The sequence below is a fragment of the Alexandromys fortis genome, unplaced genomic scaffold (assembly GCF_014885135.2).
Source record: "Alexandromys fortis isolate MF-2015 unplaced genomic scaffold, M_Fortis_MF-2015_v1.1 scaffold_146, whole genome shotgun sequence".
Classification (NCBI taxonomy): domain Eukaryota; kingdom Metazoa; phylum Chordata; class Mammalia; order Rodentia; family Cricetidae; genus Alexandromys; species Alexandromys fortis.
In genome coordinates, this window is record NW_026068042.1 from 2,869,559 (window position 1) to 2,890,923 (window position 21,365).

General features: G+C 47.6%; 1 protein-coding gene across 2 annotated transcripts in view; it reads left to right on the forward strand.

Annotated features, from left to right (window-relative positions):
* Nucleotides 1-9,431, forward strand: part of Wdr11 (WD repeat domain 11) — a 46,484-nt gene extending 37,053 nt beyond the window's left edge. The window contains exons 21-30 of one of the 2 annotated variants that reach the window (XM_050166009.1): nucleotides 896-1,004; nucleotides 2,251-2,313; nucleotides 3,144-3,209; nucleotides 3,851-4,028; nucleotides 4,484-4,579; nucleotides 5,050-5,215; nucleotides 5,680-5,777; nucleotides 6,526-6,671; nucleotides 7,349-7,428; nucleotides 8,541-9,431. In XM_050166009.1, coding sequence (XP_050021966.1) covers nucleotides 896-1,004; nucleotides 2,251-2,313; nucleotides 3,144-3,209; nucleotides 3,851-4,028; nucleotides 4,484-4,579; nucleotides 5,050-5,215; nucleotides 5,680-5,777; nucleotides 6,526-6,671; nucleotides 7,349-7,428; nucleotides 8,541-8,698 — 1,160 coding nt within the window. In that variant the 3' untranslated portion in view covers nucleotides 8,699-9,431. Of the gene's footprint in view, nucleotides 1-895; nucleotides 1,005-2,250; nucleotides 2,314-3,143; nucleotides 3,210-3,850; nucleotides 4,029-4,483; nucleotides 4,580-5,049; nucleotides 5,216-5,679; nucleotides 5,778-6,525; nucleotides 6,672-7,348; nucleotides 7,429-8,540 lie in introns of those variants that run through there. The other variant, XR_007595950.1, reaches the window with a different exon arrangement.
* The last annotated feature ends 11,934 nt before the right edge of the window (nucleotides 9,432-21,365 follow it).

Sequence of the window (21,365 nt, forward strand, 5' to 3'; positions counted from 1 at the left end):
AAAAAAAAAAAAAAAAAAAAAAAAAAAAAAAAAAAAAAAAAAAAAAAAAAAAAAAAAGAAGTTACATAATGACTGAGTCAAGTATCAGGATTTATTAAATTATTCTTCATGCTAGCCATCTTTCAGGTGCTCAGTAGCTATACATGTAGCTATTAGGTTTCTTTCATATTAGATGGCACAGTCTGTCATACATTTGGCCATTTTAACTGATCGTTGCTGGTCAAGAGACCAGGGAAGAAAGGCTCCACGGGAGCTGGAGGAAACTGGGTAGCGAAAAGCCTGTGGGCCCCTGGGCAGTGGGTCAAAGGTGGGGAGCCAGTGGAGGGAGATGCTGTGTGTAGCTGCTAAGTTGCTTTCCATTGGAATGTGCTGAAAACAGCCAGCTCTTATTTGCTTTGTATTGTCCTAATAAGTAGCTGCTGCATGTTGGAGGCTGTAGAAAATTATCCCTGTGTGCAAAAGACTTCATAAAGGACTCATGGGGATGACAGAGATCAAAGGTCACCCAGTTCCTTCACAACAAACTCCTGATGGATGGGTAGACCATGTTAGTTTAATAGTCTCACAAAAAAACCTACCTGGTGGTACAGACAATGCAGGTAAATGTAGTTGTTTTTAATGTTTTTTAAAATGAGCTTTATTGTTATGAATTGAGTTATTACATTGAATCTTCAGTAGTACAAAGCTTTGTATCATTCTAGATATTGAAACGTTAAAAAGGAGAAGGAAAATGTACTAATCAAACTTGATGCAGAGAACCCCTCCTCTGGAATAAAGTCCCAGGTGCACCAGGTGTAGGCATTGGCCTTCTGACTGCCCTGTAAATGGTCCATAGCTGAGACTCTTTTGAGGGATAAAAGTTCATTTCATTGAGAAGCACTCTTTTGCTGCCTAGAGCCTGTGTGGTGCCCATACCTCCTTGTTCCAAGGGCCGCCCTTGCCTTGAAAGCCTTCTTACTGCACCAGCCTTGGAATGGCCGCTATTCTTTGGACATTTCTCACATGTAAGTTATTTCCTTTTTTCTGTGCATAATTTACTTGGGGTTGAGGGTCACTCATGAAAAATAGCCATGGCTTATAGTCCAAAACTTAGAAGGAATGAAGCCCTAGCACCAATCCAAGCAAAGGCAGAGAGACTACACATATTGCGAAGAGGCCGCTTGTTTGTCCCAGCTGCCCAGACCAAAATAATCACACAGAAACTATATTATTTAAATCACTGTTTGGCCCATTTGCTCTAGCTCCTTATTTGCTAACTCTTACATCTTAATCTAACCCATCTCCATTAATCTGTGCATCACCACGAGGTCGTGGCCTACCAGCAAAGTTTCAGCATGTCTGTCTCCAGCAGTGGCACCATGGCTTCTCTCTACTCCACCTTCCTTCTCCCAGTGTTCAGTTTAGTTTTCCCTGCCTAGCTAAGTTCTGCCCTGCTGTAGGTCCAAAGCAGTTTCTTTATAGTAATCACAGCACACAGAGAGAAATACCACATCACTACACAGATTCCTCTTCTACCTGTTCACTGCTGTGGGGCCGTGGCAGAAGAGTCAGTACGGAGAGGAGCTGCTGGTGCCTAGGATGTTCTCAGGGCTGGGTGATCATCACACAGGGCTGCATCAGGACAGAGGGAAAAGATGACTGTGAAGAGGGCCAAGAGTTGCTGGAGGTTTGGGGCCAGGCCTAATTCTTTATAAAGTAGAATCAGAAGGGTGTTTATAAATCAGTGTCTACCTCACTGCAAAAAGTCTTCATAGGAACAAACCAGAAATTATTTACTACAGTTTACTGAACTTATCGTATGTGGATGGCACAGGGTAGTGTGGTATGAGGGTTTTGTTGTTTTTAAGGCAATGAGTCTCTGTTGCCTAAGAACTATCTACTTAGAGAAACAGATGCCATCCTACAGGGCAGAGGGAGCAAATCATGTTAGTCATCGTTCATTGTAGGTTCTTTACTGAAAGGAATCTAGACCTGGTTGTTCTGTGAGCCAGCCAGCCAGTTTTCTCCTCTTTGGAAACCTGTGGTTGTCTTTATTCATTTCCTTGTTTCTTCTGTTCAGTAAGACAGAGACAGCCATAAAAATGGTCGGTGGGTCCCAGGCCCTTTGTTACTACTTTATCCTGTAGCCAAGTTTTTAACAAGAGGTTATAAAAAGGTTATTTCTACGTTAATACAACCCTTTTTTTAGTAAAGAAATACATGGTAGTAAATGCAGAGATAATGAATGATTCAAACTTTTTTTCTGCACAGTGATTATCCAGAAAATGAAGAAATAAAGACTCTCCTTCAAGAACAGTTGAATGCGCTGTCTAAGTAAGCACTGTATTTCATAGCAGATAAGAACACTGGAAAGTGACACACGTTAATTTGACTTTGTAAAACCCAAGCAGTTTTTTTTCCTAAGTGTTAATGGCCCACAGAGAGAAAATTTGTTGACATGTGTTTGTTCCTCTTTGCAGCTCTGTTTGCTAGAAGGACTAACTTAGTAACTGAAGGGAGAGAGTGTCCGTCTCTCCCAGTTCCCAGCTCTCAAACTGCTGTGCTCTATCAGGAGTTCCGTGCCCATGAACACCTCATGGAACTGTTAGAGAATGCGGGCAGGTGACTCTGAGACGGCCTGTGCCAGGTGCTATGAGCGCCCAGTTCGAGCTAAGAAACTGGCGCTTCTTAGAGCCATGAGCAATTAAAAGTAAATATTGAGAATTATTTTGCAAAAGGAGGAGACAAAATAGGGGTTCACATGAAGTTCTTGGTAAAATAGAGCGGTTTTTTTTGCAGTCTAGAATCTTCCATATGTAATAATAATCTTTAACAAGGTCTTGATTAATGCAAATTTCAAAATACTTACTTACTTGTCTTCAGTTTCCTAAGATTAACATTTGTGTTTAATTGGGAAACTGTAGACTTTAAGAATAATGTCAGCAGTGACATCCTCGTTCTTGCAGTCAAGTAAACTGTTGCAAGACTACAAAGCAGAGTCCTGGCCCTAATGCTCAGGGTGATTGACAGCATCCTTCCACTTGTGTAAGTTGGGAGCCAAGACAGTAACTGCTCTTAGAAATCCTGAACATGTGTTGATACATCTCTTTGCTTTTGTTTGGTTGGAAATGTTTGCCCTACCTCTCTCTGGATTCCTGTTGCAGCGACATAAAGAAACTCCTGCTTGATCCCGAATTCACTCTCTTGCAGAGGTGCCTCCTTGTTTCCAGGTAATGCTCTCTGATGTGTTGTGTAAGAGATAATTTCAAGTTAACTTATTTCTTTTATTGAGGCTTAGTACATTACAACCGAACTCTGACATGTTTTCAAAATCCAAGCTCCTCCTTTAGATTTGACTTACAACCCATTTAAGCGTGCTGACACAAACCTGAAGTCTGGTGACATCTTGAATGAGGCCTGGGCTTGCTGTGCTCGAGGACTTCCACATATGGGCAGCTTTAAAAATGTCAGCTAAAACTGTGCATCTAAGTGTATTGATAAACATACCTATGAGTTACTATGAAAGCAATTACCTGCGCTTTCCTAGTGTTTAGCAGAGTCACTTACAATGCGGGCATTTCCCTCCGTGTTCCAGAGAACAAGTGGCAGATTGTTTTGACACTTTATCCAGAAGCTTTTCCTGTGGAGCTGATGCCCAAACACAGAGATACTGGGAGAGCAGACCTGGGGAGCAGTTGGATGTGAAGGGCTCGGTGTGGTCAGGCCTTGTGCTGTTAGGAACCCAGTAACCAGGCTCGAGGACCCACTGCTTAGCACTTTCCCTGGTGGACTCGGGACTTGAGGACACTCGAGGGAGCCTGATCAGACCCTGGAGTGTAAATTCATGGAGGCCTCGCTTTCCTCCTTCCAGGCTCTACGGTGATGAGTCAGAGCTGCACTTCTGGACAGTGGCAGCCCACTACCTGCACAGCTTGTCCCAAGCCAAGTCTGGAGACGCAGTGGTAACCAAGGAAGGCGCTCCTCAGGACAGGCTGAACAACCCTCTGGATATCTGCTACGACGTGCTCTGTGAGAATGCCTACTTCCAGGTGCTGCCGCTGCCCTGAGCAAAGCCTTAGTCACAGATACCTTCTTCATTGGGGACCTTTTCCTGAGTATCCTAACCTTGGGGAACTTTCGAGCCCTTCCTAGAAATAAGTGTTGTGACATGTCGTATGAAAAGCCTGATTCTCTGGAAGCTTATAAACATTAAGTTTTAATGCATACTCACACACAAAAGGTTGATTTTTGTCTTAAATTTTTTAACTTGGAAAGTTTATTTTAATTTGCTCACTTCAATTTTCAATAAATCTCAGTATTTACTTGACTTAAAAAGTTTGATAGCCCAAACTAAACTAACTTCCTTTCTTCCTTCTTTCCTTCCTTCCTCCTTTCTCCTTCCTTCCTTTCATTATTCCTTCCTTTTTCTTCTTCCCTCTCTTCCTTTCTCTCTCTTTCTTCTTATTCCTCCTTTCTTGCTCCTCCTCCTTCTTTCCTACTTTAGAAGTTTCAACTAGAAAGAGTTAATCTACAGGAAGGAAAACGGTCAACTTATGATCACACAAGGAAATGCACAGACCAGCTGCTACTCTTGGGTCAGGTATGTCAGTTCTGATGCTTCGTGGAGTTGCTGGTTGATGGGCATTTCAGAGCGTTGTTGTGCATGCATATTCTCACTTGTGCATCCATATGCATATAGCCACTTGAACGCGCGTCCTTCTCTGTACACACTTAAGCTTTCTTTAGCAGTTCCACCAGCACACTTTGTGAGGCCGCAGAGCCGTGTGGTTAGCCCACTGCAGCTTTAGCTTCTGTAACAGACAGCACCTGTTTGCTTTGCTGCACCTAGTGGACGCTCCTAGCAGCTCTGCCCCAGGCCGGTCTTTATGCTTACCTTAGAGCCAACGTGCAGGACTTTCACCAGCCTTGTATGTGTTGCTAAGGCATCCAGGAGTGTTTGCAAGTGAACATCACCTCTATGCTGCAGACTTAGACGGTCCACCTTATGGTTCTAATAGGCTCTGTTGGAAGAGAATTCCCCGTAACTAGAGGAGGTGTTTCTCTTACCAGACAGACAGAGCTGTGCAGCTGCTGTTGGAAACGAGTGCAGATAACCAGCACTATTACTGTGACTCACTGAAAGCTTGCTTGGTCACCACTGTCACCTCCTCAGGCCCTTCTCAGAGCACCATTAAGCTGGTGGCAACCAATATGATCGCCAATGGCAAGCTGGCAGGTAAGGCACACTTTTACTGCATCTGTCGGTGCTGGGTTGGGTTGCTGAAGACACGTCTCTATAGATGCTATGGAAAATTAGTGCTCTAGTGCCGTGTATAGGACGACTGCAGTCACATGACCCGAGCTTATTTTAAGGAGTATTAATGATGGCAGTGACAGTAAGCAAGGGTCCCATGACCCTGCTTCACCCCAATTCATGCTTTGGAATGTGCTCGTGCTCACTACCCTGGGTGCTTGAGAGGTAACACTGTAGAGGTAACTCTGTACTAATAGTTTATCTTAAAATTCAGTTTGACAACTTCCCGTTATTCCCAGGTTAAATACTCCTTATCTGAAACAATTAAGTGTACTCACCTTGTATAAAATGTACAAGACTTAAGTCAAATGTAGTTTTGCTTTTTAATAATTTGTTAAAGAAAGTGCTGCAGGATCAGTTGAGGGGACTGTTCTTCTGTCTTCCAGAGGGCGTTCAGTTACTCTGCCTGATAGACAAGGCTGCGGATGCCTGCCGCTACCTGCAGACATATGGCGAGTGGAATCGAGCTGCATGGCTTGCAAAGGTAGGTATTCCCAGTAGGTGTCCTGAGAAGTGACATAGAGAACTCAGCTGTTTTGCTGCGAAGCTGTTTTCGTGGCTGCTTGCTGTTCACCTCCGGTTGAGTAGTATTAGCTGCTGCTTTTGTTGAAAACACCTTGCATTGACAGCAGTCAGGTGAAACAGTTGATTCCTGCCTCTTGGCATCTGATGCAGCCAGGCCCCCAGCGCTGAACCCTGCAGTTTGTGATAAACTGTTTGTTTCAGTGAAGCACAGTTCGCTTCTTCACAGCGTACAGTTCTGCTTCTTCCTTGGGAGATGACTTCGGTAAATCAGCTCAGCTTGATTCTAGAGTATAGGAAATGCATAGGATTGGGGGTTGTAGTGACAAACCTAATTGGCATTAAGCGTTCTACTCCTTTCATAAGGCTGGGTTAGTGGCAGCAGATGGTATAGCAAAGCTCCTAGTACAAGTCTTAGTTACCGTATGTGTGGCAGGGTGGCTTCTAGCAGGGAGCTGTGTCAAGGGTCATGTTAAATATAAATTGGACATCCAGCCTTAGAGACAGCTTTCAGATAAGGTCAGTCCTCCTGGCCCAGGGACATTTTCCAGATAAGGACAGGTAGAGAGCAGCAAGTTTCACTGGGAGGGAGTCCCCATGTCGCCAAGCTTTGAGAAAAGCTGCCAGGCCATGATAGACTACGGCCTCTCACCAGCAAGGCCTTTTCACATAGCAGAAGGATGTTTCTGTTCTAACATGGACCTTCTCAGGTGCGGTTAAATTCTGAAGAATGTGCAGACGTTCTGAAGCGGTGGGTTGACCACCTGTGTTCTCCACAAGTCAATCAGAAGTCCAAGGCTCTCCTGGTTCTTCTTTCTCTGGGTTGCTTTGTCAATGTGGCAGAGACACTTCACAGGTATGACTGGTGAGCCCTGGCCACTCAGACTGGGTGGCCACTTCTCCGTGTTCTCGGGTTCTAATGGTGGAGTAGTTCTTGGCTGTGATGTGAAAGGGGAATGGTACAGCTAAGGTTGTGTGGCGCCTAGTGGGGTAGGGCATCTCTCTTGATTAGTTATTTGTTCTAGAGCTGTAATCGTTTCCAACATGTCTGCCAAGCCTGAATGACACATTTTAAGACTATAGAAGTCTTTAGACAGTTGGGGAGGGTTCAGGCTTGAGAGAGTAGCTGAGAAGAAGCCCCAAGAACTGTAAGAGGTGGGAGAGTACGGTAAGGTGGGGTGTCCCCATGAGCATCTCACTCTGATAGGAGATTGACTTATTGAAAACTAGAGGCAGTAGATTGAGACAAACTTGAGAGATTACTGGGCAATGGGTACAGAATTTAGAAGAATTTGTGGTCCTGGATTACAGTGGTTTAAACTGCTTAGCACAGTGGTCTGCAGTGTCCACCATGAAGCCTGTACTTGGAGACGTGTGCTCTCTCCTTCATAAATCAGGCCTAGAAGTGTGTTGGCGTGACTTGGAGAACATTCCATTTCCACGGGAAATGTGTGCAGATCGTCAGATGCTTGGGTGGCTCCTCCCACCTAGGACAGATCTTGAGAACTGACTTGTTTCTGTTCCGCTGAGCAGCATGAGGTACTTCGATAGAGCGGCCTTGTTTGTGGAAGCCTGTCTCAAGTATGGCGCGTTTGAAGTCAGCGAGGACACAGATATCCTTTGTGCTAAGAGGAGAGGAGGTAACATGAGTGGGATTTACAACTATATCATATGAAGAAAGGGCCACATCGTGAGTCAGCAAACCCAGTGGAGAAAGGGGGGAAAAGAATCTGAATGGCTTGCTGCACTGCAGGCTGGTTAGAGGAGAGGCGAGGACTGCGCAGGTGAAGGGCCTGTGCTCTCCAGTGTGTGCTTGAACTTAAGCGAAGGGAAAGTGAATAATTTAGAAAAGCATGTGGTACTAGTGCTCTAAAATAGTATTCAGAATGGCGTGCTTTGTGGAACATGTTTTGTATGTTTACCCAGGAAACAGATTAAAAAATTTGAAAACCTCCCACTGTACCCAAGTAAGCCTCTGATACTTAATAGGATAGAACATTTGAGTTGTGCCATGCAGGCTGCTGGGAGCTGCCCACACCAGGGACACTATTTCTTCTAACCAGCTCCTGGGGTGCTTTCTTCTTTTGAAAAGAATGGGCCTGTGAATATAGCTCCCAGGTTCTCGTGTTTGCAAAACTACCTTTTCTCTTATAGTTTTTCTTGAGTTTCTGCATTTGACCTCATTTCTCTATGTTGGTTGTTAGTTAGCCCTGCACATACTCATCTTTTTAAAGCTAAACTAAAGCAAAATTTTTGAAAAGGTAACTAAAGCCTAAGGTTAGGCAAAGCCATGGCCCCAGTCACTGGTGCACTTGGTCTGGTATCAGGTTTTTCAAAACACAATAGAACAGGGCTGTCTATCTCAAAACCCAGTGTCCATCTGTTAGAGCCTCTTCCCTAGCTAAGTGTTCTGCTCCAACTGCCAGTCTCTGAGAAACTTTCACATGGAGTGGGGGGTATGTGAGGTTCTCTCCTGTCCTCTGCCATTCTCCGGTCCTCAGTGGAGTAAGGGGGTAGGAGCATCTGAGGACGCTGGCTGGGGTCTTCTACAAGGAACACTGGACTCAGCTGGTGCAGAGCGCAGCATGGTTAGACCGAGGCACTTCCCCCTCGTAAAGAAATGCCTACACTCGTGACATGCTGCTCCCCATGGCCACCAGCACCTGGGCAGAACTGCCCTTCTACTTTGGCATCTGTGCTCTTGGCTTCCTTAACTGAGGTCTACAGAAGCTCGTCACTGCCATCTATGCAGACTATGCCCGAAGCCTGAAGAGCCTCGGTTTTAAACAGGGAGCGGTGCATTTTGCTTCAAAAGCTGGAGTAGCTGGCAGAGAGTTACTGAGTGAGCTTGGATCCCCCAAGGAAGAACTAACAGAAGGGTGACATGTTCTGTGCAGGGAATCCGATGTTGGAAGCAAGGTGTGAGGGGCACTGGCCTGACTGCTCATGGTCGCAGTCAAGGTCAGTCCAGACTGCTGTGAAGACCTGGCCCCTGTTAGTTGTGTCACCACCTTCTTAAGGCTGCAGGTCCCGGCAGCACTGGAGCCAGGTCTGTGTCCCGTGTGAGCTCAGAACAGTGGGACCCACAGTGGGAAAGTGTATAGTGTTCATTCTTTTGGAAAGTGCTTTTAAGATCCCTGTGACTACTTTTCAATATTTGTAACTTAAAAACTCGAGAGAATGGATTGCTTTCCTTTCTCGTTTGTTAATTTAAAGATTTTAAGAATCTGTAACAAGAGATTGTGCAACTGATGGATTCTCAGACACGTGCTGTGTGTGCCTGTGTTGATTGGTATTTGTTTAGGACACAGCAGGACAGAGCATTTGAAGACACCTTGAGAACACAGTGGATTCATTGCTTTAGGCATTGGTGAGTTTTGTATTTGGGACTCAGTCTTCAGGAACATGTCTAAGTTTCACATTTAGTGTTAGTGGTCTTGGATGGTCTAAATTTTAACTCCTAGGATACATTCCAGTAACCTCATTTCTAAAGCCTCTTTTGTACATTTTTCTGCCTTTGTTTTCTTCAAATAGATGTAATTATTATAAATTATTGCTCAGAATTTAAACATCTGTGACTATTAAAATGATAAATAAAGGAAAATCCCAGCCAAGACTTTGTTGTTTTGAGTTTTTTTTCTTTTTGAGATGGGTTCTTTTGGCCCCAAATGGCCAGATGAACAGCACCCCTACTTTATTTTTCCAGGGACATTGAGAAATACAACTTCAGGTCAAAGTTTCAGTCCCTGGTTCCCAGCAACTTGGGGGCAGTTTCCAGACCCCCGTCTTCCATTTTTGAAGTTAGCTGCATCAGGGGTACTTGAGGAAGATGGCTTATTCCAGAACAATGTGGCGCCTTGGTGAAAAGACTTGGTTTGACCAATGGCTATCCATCTGAGCTGAGATTAAAAAGACTGTCCCTGGAGGTGCCAGTTTTCTTCCTGCCGCTCCAGCATTTGAAGAAATGAAGCCACTGGTTGGCTGGGAGAGGGGCTGGAGAGGAGAAAATGCTGCCGCAGCTCCACGCCCACACCTGCTGGTCGCTGTCATGCTGGTGGGTGGTCGCTGCCTTTGGTTGTTCTTGTTGGAAGGCTGATGGGGTACGTGCAACCAAAGGCAGGTGACTTGAAAGACCTAAAATGTTACTGCCCTACCCTTGACAGAATACTTTTATGACTCCCATTCAGGAGTCAAATTGTTGCCTCGTGAAGTCTCACTGGTGACAGATTGGCATGAGGTCCCCCGGTACTCACAGTGAGTGTAGACTCTTCCCTACTCCCTGTGCTAATAAGAACGCCAGGAAGTTCACCTCATCTGGCACTTCCCAGCCTCAGGTTCTCACTAGAGAGGCTTCAGACTGACTTGTGACAGTTGTCATTTGTGACAGTTCTGAGGCAGAAGGCGTCCGATGATGGAAACAAAGGCTCAGGTTTCAGGAGCCGTGTTAGGAGCACGTGGAGCATTTGAAGCACACCTGTCTCATTCCAGACACAGTCAGCCTCGAGGCCCTGCCTTCGTTCCAGTCCCTTGTCACTCTCCCATCAGGTTAAACCAGAACAGCGAGGGCCAGAAAACAAAACTGAGCTGTGTTGGACACCAGTGGTATGCATACCTGTTGCAGAAAATAATTCACTAAGGAGCAGAAGAGTGTGTGTCCTGATTGTGGAGAGATCCCAGACTGAGGAGTCCTCAAGAGCTTGATCACCCCATACAGTCCCGTGGAGTCGAGCCAGCAAACAGAACAGCGAGCACTAAGTTTGCAGTCAAATCAGCGGGCCGAGGTCAAGAGGAAACTGCACCGCACTGCAAGGACACCTGGGAGGGAAGAGGCCGACTTCTGAGGCTGATGGGGAAGGGAAGGGACTTGCACGGGTTTCTCAAGAATCCCAGCACTCAGGAGGCAGAGGCAGGCGGATCTCTGTGAGTTCGAGACCAGCCTAATGTACAGAGCTAGTTCCAGGACAGGCTCCAAAGCCACAGAGAAACCCTGTCTCAAAAAAACAAACAAACAAACAAAAAAGAAGTGCTGGGTTAATGTTTAAGTGCTGCTTATTAACCGTGGTGGACGGTTATTGTCCTTCTCATCTGTCTCTAATTACCCCAAAGCAGAGGGCATCTGACTTCCAGTACTTAGGAACTAACCGTGATGATTCGTGATGTCCAACCCCCCAGGGTCCTTCTCCCCGCCCTGGCAGCTCTGCGCTCCACCAAACACTAAGCAAAGACTGTGTTCTTCTTTTTGGAAATGAGCTAGGCTGTGGCAGCTTTCTCAGCAGTGCGCCCGGCCTCTCATCTGCCAGCTGCAAGAACTTGAGTGAGCCACCACTTCAGAGCTTGACTCTTAGCACATTTGTTTGGCACAGCTCTGGAGTGGGCGTCTAGTTTTCCAAAACCTCACTGAGGCCAAGAAATCCAAGTCCACGCAGATGTGGCAGAGGTACAGTTCTGTGATTTCATTTTATTTATTTTTTTATGTTATTTGTGCTGTGTCTTAGGGTTTGTTTCGGTGGTGAAACACCATGAGCAAAAAAGCCTGCTGGGAGGAAAGGATCTGTTTGACTTATACTCCCGCATCAGTGGAAAGTCAGGAAGTCAGGAACTCAAAATGGCAGGATCCTGGAGGCAGGAGCTGATGTAGAGGCCGTGGAGGGGAGCTGCTAACTGCCTTGCTTCTTATGGCTTACTCAGTCTGCTTCTTTATAGAACTCAGGACCGCCAGCCCAGGGATGGAACTACCCACAGTAGGCTGGGCCTTCCCACGTCAATGACTAATTAAGAAAATGTCTTACAGCCAGATCTTAGGAAGGGATTTTTTCAAAGTTTGCTTCTTCCAGATAACTCTAGTTTGTGTGTCAAGCTGACATGAGACTAGAAAAACTATGTCTTTCATACACACACAGAAAAGGAGGTGAACTGTTCAACAGAACTTGAGGCCTGTTGATTTCTCCTTCCCGATGCCCTTTAGGAATGTTCCTCCACCCAGTGTAATTGAATGGCAGTCCTTGGCTTGTCTGAGGTTGCTCATCTTTGCCAGGGGTCTAGGGACCGTATACCTTATCACATTGGGCAGCTTGGATAGCATCCTGGAAACACCCCCATCTAGGTGTATTGACATGGTGGTGAGAAGCTCGGCCTACCTGGCCAAGGAGAAGCCAGTTCACCTTGGACAGTGCCTGTGGAGCCTCTGTGTCTCGTGGCCACTGCAGGCTGCACCTTGGGGGTTGATTTTTTTTTTTTTTTTTTTTGTCACAAGCAGACCTACTCAGGAACAGTTCTAAGTACCAGTGCCTCAGAAGGGACAGTGGAAAAAGGAGTAGAGCTTGAACTGCCTGGCCAGTTGTCATCTGGTACTCTTTTGCCAGTGCTGGTAGTACACTCTCCCTAGGCGGCGGAGAGAGTGGATAACTGTGAACCGTGGTGATCAATATAGAGAGTGCGCCAGTCACCACAATTAGTTAAGGGTGCGTGCTGTCTGTAAGCCTGACTGGTGGGGAATATGGTAAGAACCGCCTCCCTTGTTACAGAGCCTTCCTGGAGTGGCGTGGACAAGCAGGAGTTCCTCAGGATTGGTTGTGACTTGGGATGGGGGAAGATGGGCTCCTGGAATCCAGACCCCTGCTCTCTCCACCCCGTAACTGCAAAAAGCTTGCTTAGGGCAGAACTTCATCTGGAGCCTGGTAGGTAACCATCTCCCCAGAGACAGACTCCTGAGCTTCTAACCTTTACCCCTGACATCCCCCATGCCCAGCAGTCTGTTCCCGCCTGAGATTCAGACTCATCCCAAGCCTTTGGCCGCCTCAGCCCTGACCACTCCCCACCTTTATCCCCCACCACTTCTTGGGAACTAGCAAGCTTCACGTGTTTACTGAGCCTAATACACTGTCCAGAGCTCCACACTGTGGAAAGTTTCCAGACAGTCCCTAGCTGCCTTGCTTAAACTGCATGGGGAAGTGGAAGAGGGTAGTAGGGAGTGGTCCTGAGAGAGAAACCAGAGCCTTCCAGGCAAGATGGAAGGCCTGTGGAGCCAGTGTGAACTCGGTGAGCCTGGCCCCAAGACTAGGGGAAATGCTGGTGAGGAGGCTTAGGGAGGGGGCTCCTCTGGAACATGGAAACCATTCCCCAAGTCTATCCCAAGACAGTGCAGGTGCAGATGGAGGGTGCCCTTCCAGGCCTGCCCTCACGTCCCTCCCTAGCAGCTCCACTGCAGTGAAATCAACCCGAAGCCATTATCGCCATGGCCCATCTACAGGATGGCTTTCCAGGATCTCTTCTGGTTCCAGGCCTCCCTCCATATGGGTTGTCTTCTCCTGTGTGAGCCTTGAACATCCTCGCCCCACCTCACAGCCTTTGCGCATATGCCCCCGCCCCTCCCCCAGCCATTCAGGTGGCTCCACTCCCCCTTACTTCTCCAGAGTCACTTGTTTCTTACAGGCACCCCACCCCAATCCTTTCCTGTACCCCACTTCAGTTGGTCTCTAGAACCCCTGACCTCACTCAGTCCATGTTCTTGTTGCCTAGTTTCCTGACAAGATCATAAGTTCCATGAAGGTGGAGCTTCTTTTGCCTTGTCTTTTCATGGGGCCTCAGCTCCCAGAAGATGGCCTAGCCCAGGGAAAGCATTGGTCAGTGTATGAGGGGATGATTGCAATAAAGGAGGGCCTTGCCTGGGGATGGGACAGGAAGGAGTACCAGCTGGAGCTGTCCCCCCAGAACAGAGGGCAGTGCACATGTGTCCCCTCACCAGGTTCCCATAGCCCTGCTGTCACAGTCCTGGGTTAAGAGAGTTACTTCTTCATCTTGCCCCCAGGAGGGAATGGAGAGTAGCTGACTGAGGCTAGTGTGTGAGCTAGACTAGGTAGCTGGTCTCTGGGTAGCAGCTGAGTCTCTAGAACATTCTTAGAAGGCTAACTAGATGGACCCCGCCATCTGTCCTGCCCTTCTGGAGCTGATGTTATTCATACCCTGTGTGCTTTCCCTTTTGAGGACTCCCAGATCCCATCACATACTTGGTGTGATTGGGTTTGTGGGGAGCAGGGCAGAGTAGGGCTGAACTTGGAATCGGAACACCCTCACCTGACAGCGAGAGGCCGCTGAGAGGGCTGTGCACTTTTCTCCGCTGTGCGTAGTGCCGAGAGTGGGGCGTCAGAAAAGCCGGGGCGCACCTGAGACCAGCCAGCATCAGGACCCGTTTTTACCACAAGGTAACAGAGCCTTTCTGTTTGACTGGACTTCAGTCCGTGTGCTCTGTCTCTGCAGAGTATTCTAGAAAGTCTGCTGACAGATGTATAAGCATAGTGCAGAAGCTCCCTTTTCTCCCGACTGGTAACTGTCCCTTTCTCATTATTTTTCACTCCTTCTAGCAGATGTGCCCAGTATTCTATGCGTATCTCAGAAATTCTCGGTGCAGTTCTCAGAAAATGCAGTGGCCGGGCTGTTAAGTTTAGCAGTGCACCATTGGTGAATGCAGGAATAGGTGCACACTGTCAACACAAGGAAGTGGTCCGCCATTTCGTGCTTGCTGTTGTGGGATATTATTTTAGGATGTGTTACATTTGTTCATACTGTGGAACATTTGTTTAATGATGCAAAGATGTGTTGCATTCTTTTATGTTGCATTTGTTTAACTCTGTGAATCTGTCACTGCGCCTGTCTAAAATACCTGAGTGGTCTAATAAAGAGCTGGGCAGCCAGTAGCAAGGCAGGAGAAAGGATAGTCAGGGATAGCAGGCCCAGAGAATAAATAATAGAAGAGAGAAGAGGGAGGAATGAGAAAAGGAGATGGAGAGGAGGATGCCGGGGGTCAGCCACTTGGCCACACAGCCAGCCACTGAATAAGAAGGAAAGAAAAGATACACAGAAATAGAGAAAGGTAAAAGCCCATAGGCCAAAGGTAGATGGGATAATTTAAGTTAAGAAAAGTTGGCTAGAAACAAGCCAAGCTAAGGCTGGGCAGTCAGTAAGAATAATTCTTCATGTATTTATTTGGGTGGTGAGCCCCCAAAGAGAAAAATAACCAACCACAGCTTGCTTTCCTGGGATCTCTAGACAAGCACTATATATGTTCTCGTCTCAGCTCTGTGACAAAACCTTGATTAACACAGCTTTTGGGAGGGAGGGCTTGTTTGAGCTCACCATTTAGAAGCACAAAGGCATGAGGCAGGAAGTCACACTGCTGATGTAGGAAATCTCAGTGTAGACAGGAAATAGGGCCCAGTTCTAAAATTTCAAGGACTTCCCCAGTGACCTACTTCCTCCCATGAGTGTCTACCTCCTAAAAGTTACACAGCCTTCGTTGGGAAATATTATTTTCAGGTGTGTGACTTTTGTTTATGCTGCATTTGTTTAACTCTGTAAAGCTGTGTTACTGTGCCTGCCTAAAACATCTGATTGGTCTAATAAAGAGCTGAGCAGCCAATAGCAAGGATAGACAAGGCTGGCAGGCAGGGTATAAACACGAGGAGAGCCGAGGAAGAAGGAGCAAGAAAACGAGAGGAGGGCACTAGGGGCCAGCTTCCACCCAGCTACACAGTAAGCCATGGAGAAAGAAGTACAGTAAGATATACAGAATTAAGAAAGATAAAAGCCCAGAGGTAAAAGATAGTAGGGATAATTTAAGAAAAACTGGCAAGAAACAAGACAAGCCAAGGCCGGGTGTTCATAACAATGAATAAGCTTCCATGTGTGATTTATTTGGGAGCTTGGTGGTGTGTCCCTCAAGCCAAAAGAGTAAAAATTACTTCAACAAACCTTCCTGCTACCTGAGCCACAACAAGGAACCACATCTCCCAACACACAGGCTGATGAGGATCACTTCATATTCAGAACAAAACATCAACTACATTTTATTTTTCCCAAGAGTCTAGCCAGTCCTGAATCTGCTCAGGAAGTCCCACAGAACATTCTCAGTATTTCTTGTTAGAGACAGCCCTGCAGATGTCAGAGTAGCATCCACCTTGTCCGGCCCTGATCTTCAGGCTTAGTTTCCTAGGTAACATTGCACCTGGACCCTGCTAGGAATTTACCCAGGATCCAGGGGCTCCTCTTAAAGCAGCTGGAGAAGAGATGGGGTGCAGGGCCATGGCTGGATATCAGGACAGGCAAGGGGATAAGCATATGTGAACACATCTTGCCTGACTCCTAACCTCAGCCTCTGAGAGGCGAAGCCTGCCCTGCTCTGCTACCCGACTCACACAGCACTGTTGAGTGACGAGAGGCAGGTGACACACTGCCCTGAAATCCTCGTGTTGAGTTTCTTGGAACGCCAGGCTTCCAATCTTAAAGTTCAAATATTCTTTTGCAAACAGGAGTGGCCGGTCACCCTACCGGTAATGAACAAAAGGAAATGCAAGACCTGGTACACTCGACACCCAGCCCCATCTCCATTCTCGCTAATTCTCCAAAGCAAGGGAGGTTTAGGGGACCTGAATTGGTGCCCTCCTTTGGGGAGTCAGTTGTGGAGGAGGCAAGTGGATGCACTCTGAAGCTAGCTAAGCCAGGATGGAGGACAACTGGTCAGGCATGTGCTGCTGGCGGGAAAGAAGGGCTTGCAAAACATTTCTCCAAGCTTTGTGCGGCAGTTTGGACGTTCCAAGACCTATTTGCGAAGCAGAACAACTGAGACCACTGTGGTTTGTGTGTTCTCCTGTGCAAAAACCACCACATGCCCTCGCTCTATCTTGGTCCTTATTTTTCTTTCAGATGAGTACCAGATGTTGAGGGAGAGCTGAAAACACTACCTGTTGGTTTATAAACCACAGTATTGCTCCTCAGGGTCAGCTCTGTTCCTTGGTCAAGGGTTTTGGAACCTCAGTTCTGTCTCTGCTGCTGCCGAGTGCCTCTGTTTTCAATTATGAAGTCGGTGAAGGATGGCAAAGAGGTAGCCTGGGCCATTTTCCTCTTGGGTGGGGCCACAGTGGCTGCCAGTCATTCAAATCCTGGTCTCAGAGGTTCTCAGGCCCAGGGTTAACTTCCATGGGTAGGTCTACGCGGGACTCATGGTAGATACATGTTCTGTGGACAACCTTAGCCTCACAAGCCAGAGCTTAACCAGCAAAGATGACCATATCCCATTGGATGGTGTCCTTATGAGGAGAGACGAGAACATGGAGATTGTGACTAGAGGCCATGCGGTGACAGAGCAGGACTCGTATGCTGTCTCCAGCCAAGCAGCACCAAGGACACCATAAACATCCAGGGAGAAATAAGGAAGCCCCCTCCCCAGAAGCCTCTACAGGGAGCCAGGTTCTGTCCACTTCAGCTTCAGACGTCTGCCTGCAGAATGACCAAGCTAAGTTCAGTGCTCTGATGCCGGTGGTCCTTCGTGAGGACACTTGAAAAACAGTCTGCCTCTATTGACTCACAGTGGCTACCTGGAATTACTCAGTGTCTTCGAATGCGCTCATCCTTGGTGGAAGAGGGCCAGTTGTAACACTTCTGTTCTCTCCTGGCTGAGGGCGAGAGGAGGCCTCTGCTTGCCCTTGTCGTGGTCAGTGGGATTTCTCCAGTAAGGACACACTTTTTTGTTGTTGTTGGAAGAGGGTGCCAGGATAGAGCCCAGAGCCTTGTGTGTGTCAGATAAAGGCTCTACCACTGAATTACTGTACCAAGTACACTATTAAGAGAAAATTGTATGTGTGCAGGTGGCCAGAAGAAGATGTTGGAACCCCTGGACCAGTTGGAGTCACAGGTGGTTTTGAGTCACGTGATGCAGGTGCTGTGAGCTGAACTCTGGACTTCTGCAATAGCAGTACATACCCTTAACTCCAAACCATCTTTCCAGCCCCTGTGTGTCTTATTTGAGACAGTTTTGCTGCATGTCCCTGGCTGGTTCCAAACTCAGGGCAGTTCATCTCTTTCAACATCCTAAGGGCTGAGACTACAGGCATGTGCCTCCGGGGCTACCCAGGAGGACACGTTTTTTTGACAATGAGATAGGTGGCCTGGAAAGGTGACATTCAGAGCTCAGCATCCCAGAGATGTCAAGAGGAGTGAGCTGACTGTCAGCAGAGAGGCTGCAGGAGAGGAGCTGTGCTTGAGTGAGCACCTGTGGTGGATGGCCTGCCTGTGTGCTCCCTACAAACATGGCAAGCCGTGTGTGGCATTCACCCCATGGTGAACCTCTGTGGCATCAGCTTGTACCGAAACCTGGAGAGAGTCCTAGATGCTGCTCTCTTCAGGCCTTCTGTAGACATGCCCACCCTCCTTCTTCCTCCCTCCTCTGGTAGTCTGTATTTGTCTGACAGATGGGAGGGAGAGCAGAAAGAACTGAGGAAGCCGCCGAGAGGCCAACTTGGTTGTTTCTGAGGTGCTGGGGTTTGAACTCAGGACTTCTTACATGGGATATCAACTGTTTACCGCTGAGCTGGAGCTGAAATCCCAGCCTCATCCTTTTGTGGGGGGCAGAGGGTGGGAGCAGGGTCTCCTGGCTGGCTGGCCTGGAACTCTAGATATATCAAGCTTCAACCCACGCTTTTTTAAGAAGGAAAGAATGGCTTCCTGGTGGCCCTTTGATGAACCAGGCTCTGCCCCCCAACTCTCCACCTTCTTTTCCCGCTGTGGTTCGCAGCAGCCCCACTGTGCTCCTGCCAGCGTTTCTCCTGCTGCCTCTGCTGACCGGAGACTCACGGAAACCGACTGTTCTAGACATACCCCAGGGTCCAGTTTGTCAAAACCTCTGGAGCCATAGCAGTGGCTGGGAAGAATCCAGTCTCCGCTTTTGTGCTTTCCCAACTTCTGGATCCAAGAATGCCTTTTGCCAGCGTGTATATCCCAATCTGTGTTCCTTGGGATCACGACTTCCTGAGAGGTATTAGCAAACATTCTAAAAGTATCATGGCCAAATAAAGTTAGGAAATGCCAAAGTAGAATTTAGTCAGTTTCTTTCCAGCAGGCCCTCTCAGTACCTTTATCATGCAAATTCAGATGCCCCACCCCCCCAAAAAAGAAAACACAAGACATTAGATATGCTGAGACTCTTGGTCCATTGGATAGGCTTTTGATTTTGGCACCCCCTCCCCATTCTGCCCACTTCTGTCTGTGATTATCTGGACTTCCTCAGTAAAGTTGTTTCTTCCTTCCTTTTCTCCTAAGTGTTAGGAAAATCACCTGCTCCTCCTGTCTGTCCTCTCTCAGTGGAACAATGCAGCCTCCTCAGCCAGCATCAGCTCCAGCAGCAAGCCCAGTGGTTTTTGTTTGTTTTGTTTTGAGGCAGGGTCTCCTGTATCCCAGGTTGTCTTCAGACTCACTATGTAGAAGGTTGTGAACCACCATGTCTGTGCTGGGAATCGAACCTAGGTCCTCTGGGAGAACAGCAAGTGCTCTTAATTAACCACTGACCCATCTCTCCAGCTTTATAAGTTTACTCTTTAGGGGCATAAAAGGCTTCTGTCATCCAGGGCCAGGCCAGTCCTCCCTAAGATGCTGTCGCATGCTCCCCCACGCCACCTAGTCCATGATGGGGTCAGCCGGAAACACCGTGGTTCTGAGTATGCAGTAGTCACGTGTTGCTCTCGCTGTCTGGAACAACTTTCCCCTCTGCGTTCTGAAAGCTGGCACCTATGCCCCCAGCTCCTCACACCCCCAACCCCTCCCTGCTTCTAGACCAGGAGCACACTGTTGACCAAAACCACAGTAATGGACAAGTTGATGGGCTCCAAGCCCTGCAGCATCTTTGGCTCTTTTCCCCAGGCACCTCATCCTGACTCTGTGAGCTGAGTGCAGGCCACACCCAGATCGTGATGAGCTAGAGCCTGAGACCGATCCAGAGCCGAGATTCCCAGGCCTAGGCACAACTGACTTCCTGCTCTGCTGAATTAGCCTGGGGAATAGTTCCTCTCCTGTTTGCTCATGTTGTTTATGCTTCTCCTTTTTCTTCATGGAGCTTATGTGTCTTCTACTTACCATCTAGCTAGGTCCCTCCGCTTTCTCTTCAGGCCTTTTATAAGCTTTGGTGCCATGTATGGTTCAGTTTGGATCTGTAACTTAGTCTTTGCCTTCTGTTTCACCCTCCTTTCCGATCCCTTTTGATTCGCATCTTTATTATCCAAATTCCCTCCTTGCTGTGTTGTTTATAGTATCCTTTTCTACCTGTCCCCATTATCTGCCAGTTTACCCCATTTGTCCTTGACTTGTCACACCTTAACGTAAATTAGTGCTTTGGCCATTTTCCAGAGAGCAAATAGACCCTTAAAGTATCCTACCCCTGTTTATCCCTCTTGGTTTATGCACTGTTTCCATATATGTCCCCTCTCAGCCTCCGTAAGGACATCTGCCATGCTGCCAATATCCATTCAAACCCACCCGCGTCAGTCCCCTGCGTCTGTCCCCTGGTTTTGAGATATGAAAGACTGGGGCCACTTGGACTTCATTTCGTGCTTGACCTTGAAGCTCTGACCTTCCAGTTCCCTGCTTCTGCTACCGTTTCTGCTATGCCCCCTGCCGTGGTGGACTCTTCTCCCTCTGGAGCCTTAAGCCCAAATAAACTCCTTACATCGTGGGATGTAATATTACACTAATATTTCCTAAGCAGCTTTGGACCACCGCTAGCTCTCTATTGCCTTTGGAAGGGTCCGCTTCAGGGTTCAGCCCCTCTGTCATCACTTTAAAACCTAATAAAAACCACCTGACCACTTCCTGCGGCAGGAGTCAAGACAGCAGAGGCCCTGTGCTCACCTGCCAACCGGAGACTGTGCTGCGCTCCTTGGACCTGCCAAATGAGCCTCGTCCTCCAAGCTGAGCAAAGACAGCAAGGCCTCCACAGGCACACCAGAGGTTTCCACACTTCTCTAGTGAACACTTGGAGACAGACAATGGTGTTGAGGCCAGCAGTTAGTTTTATCTTTCTAGATCCGTATAATGACTAGAGTGGCTGTGGAAATCAAAGCATACAGGTGTCCCTGTAGCTTAGCTGGTGGCTGCTGTGGTTTGGCTCGCTCCCGGGATAGAAGGAGCGCATCGTCAGCTCTCATGCCTGCTGATTCTGAATCTGGCGATACTGACCACAGAAGGGAAATACTTGAAAGCAATGGCATGCTGTTGCTTGGCTTGTGCCGATTTAGTCAGGCCCATGATGACCGAGCCTGCACCGAGCATGGGAGCCTGCACTGACTTTCTTGCCCAGGAACACAGGCTGCGGATGCTTGCACTTCATTCACGGTGTATTGGGTATTGTAAGGACTGTAGAGGGGATTTAAGAGTCTGCAGGAGTGGGATCCAGAAATGACTCAGTGTAAAATATATGTGGGACAAGTATGAGCACCTGAGTTAGGGCACTAGTATCTACACTTTTAAAAAAGCAGGTGCACAGTGCACACCTACAATCCAAGCACTGGAGAGTTGGAGACAAGAGGATCTCCAGCGTGCTGGCCAACCAGTCCAGCTGAATGAGTAAGCTCCAAGTTCAGTGAGAACACTGTGCAAAGAAAGACATTTGAAGAAAGGGGATCATTTGAAGAAGATATCTAGCATCCACCTCTGGCCTCCACATGCATGCACATGTATGTGCACATGTACCTATTCTTCTGGCCTCCACATACATATACATGCACACACA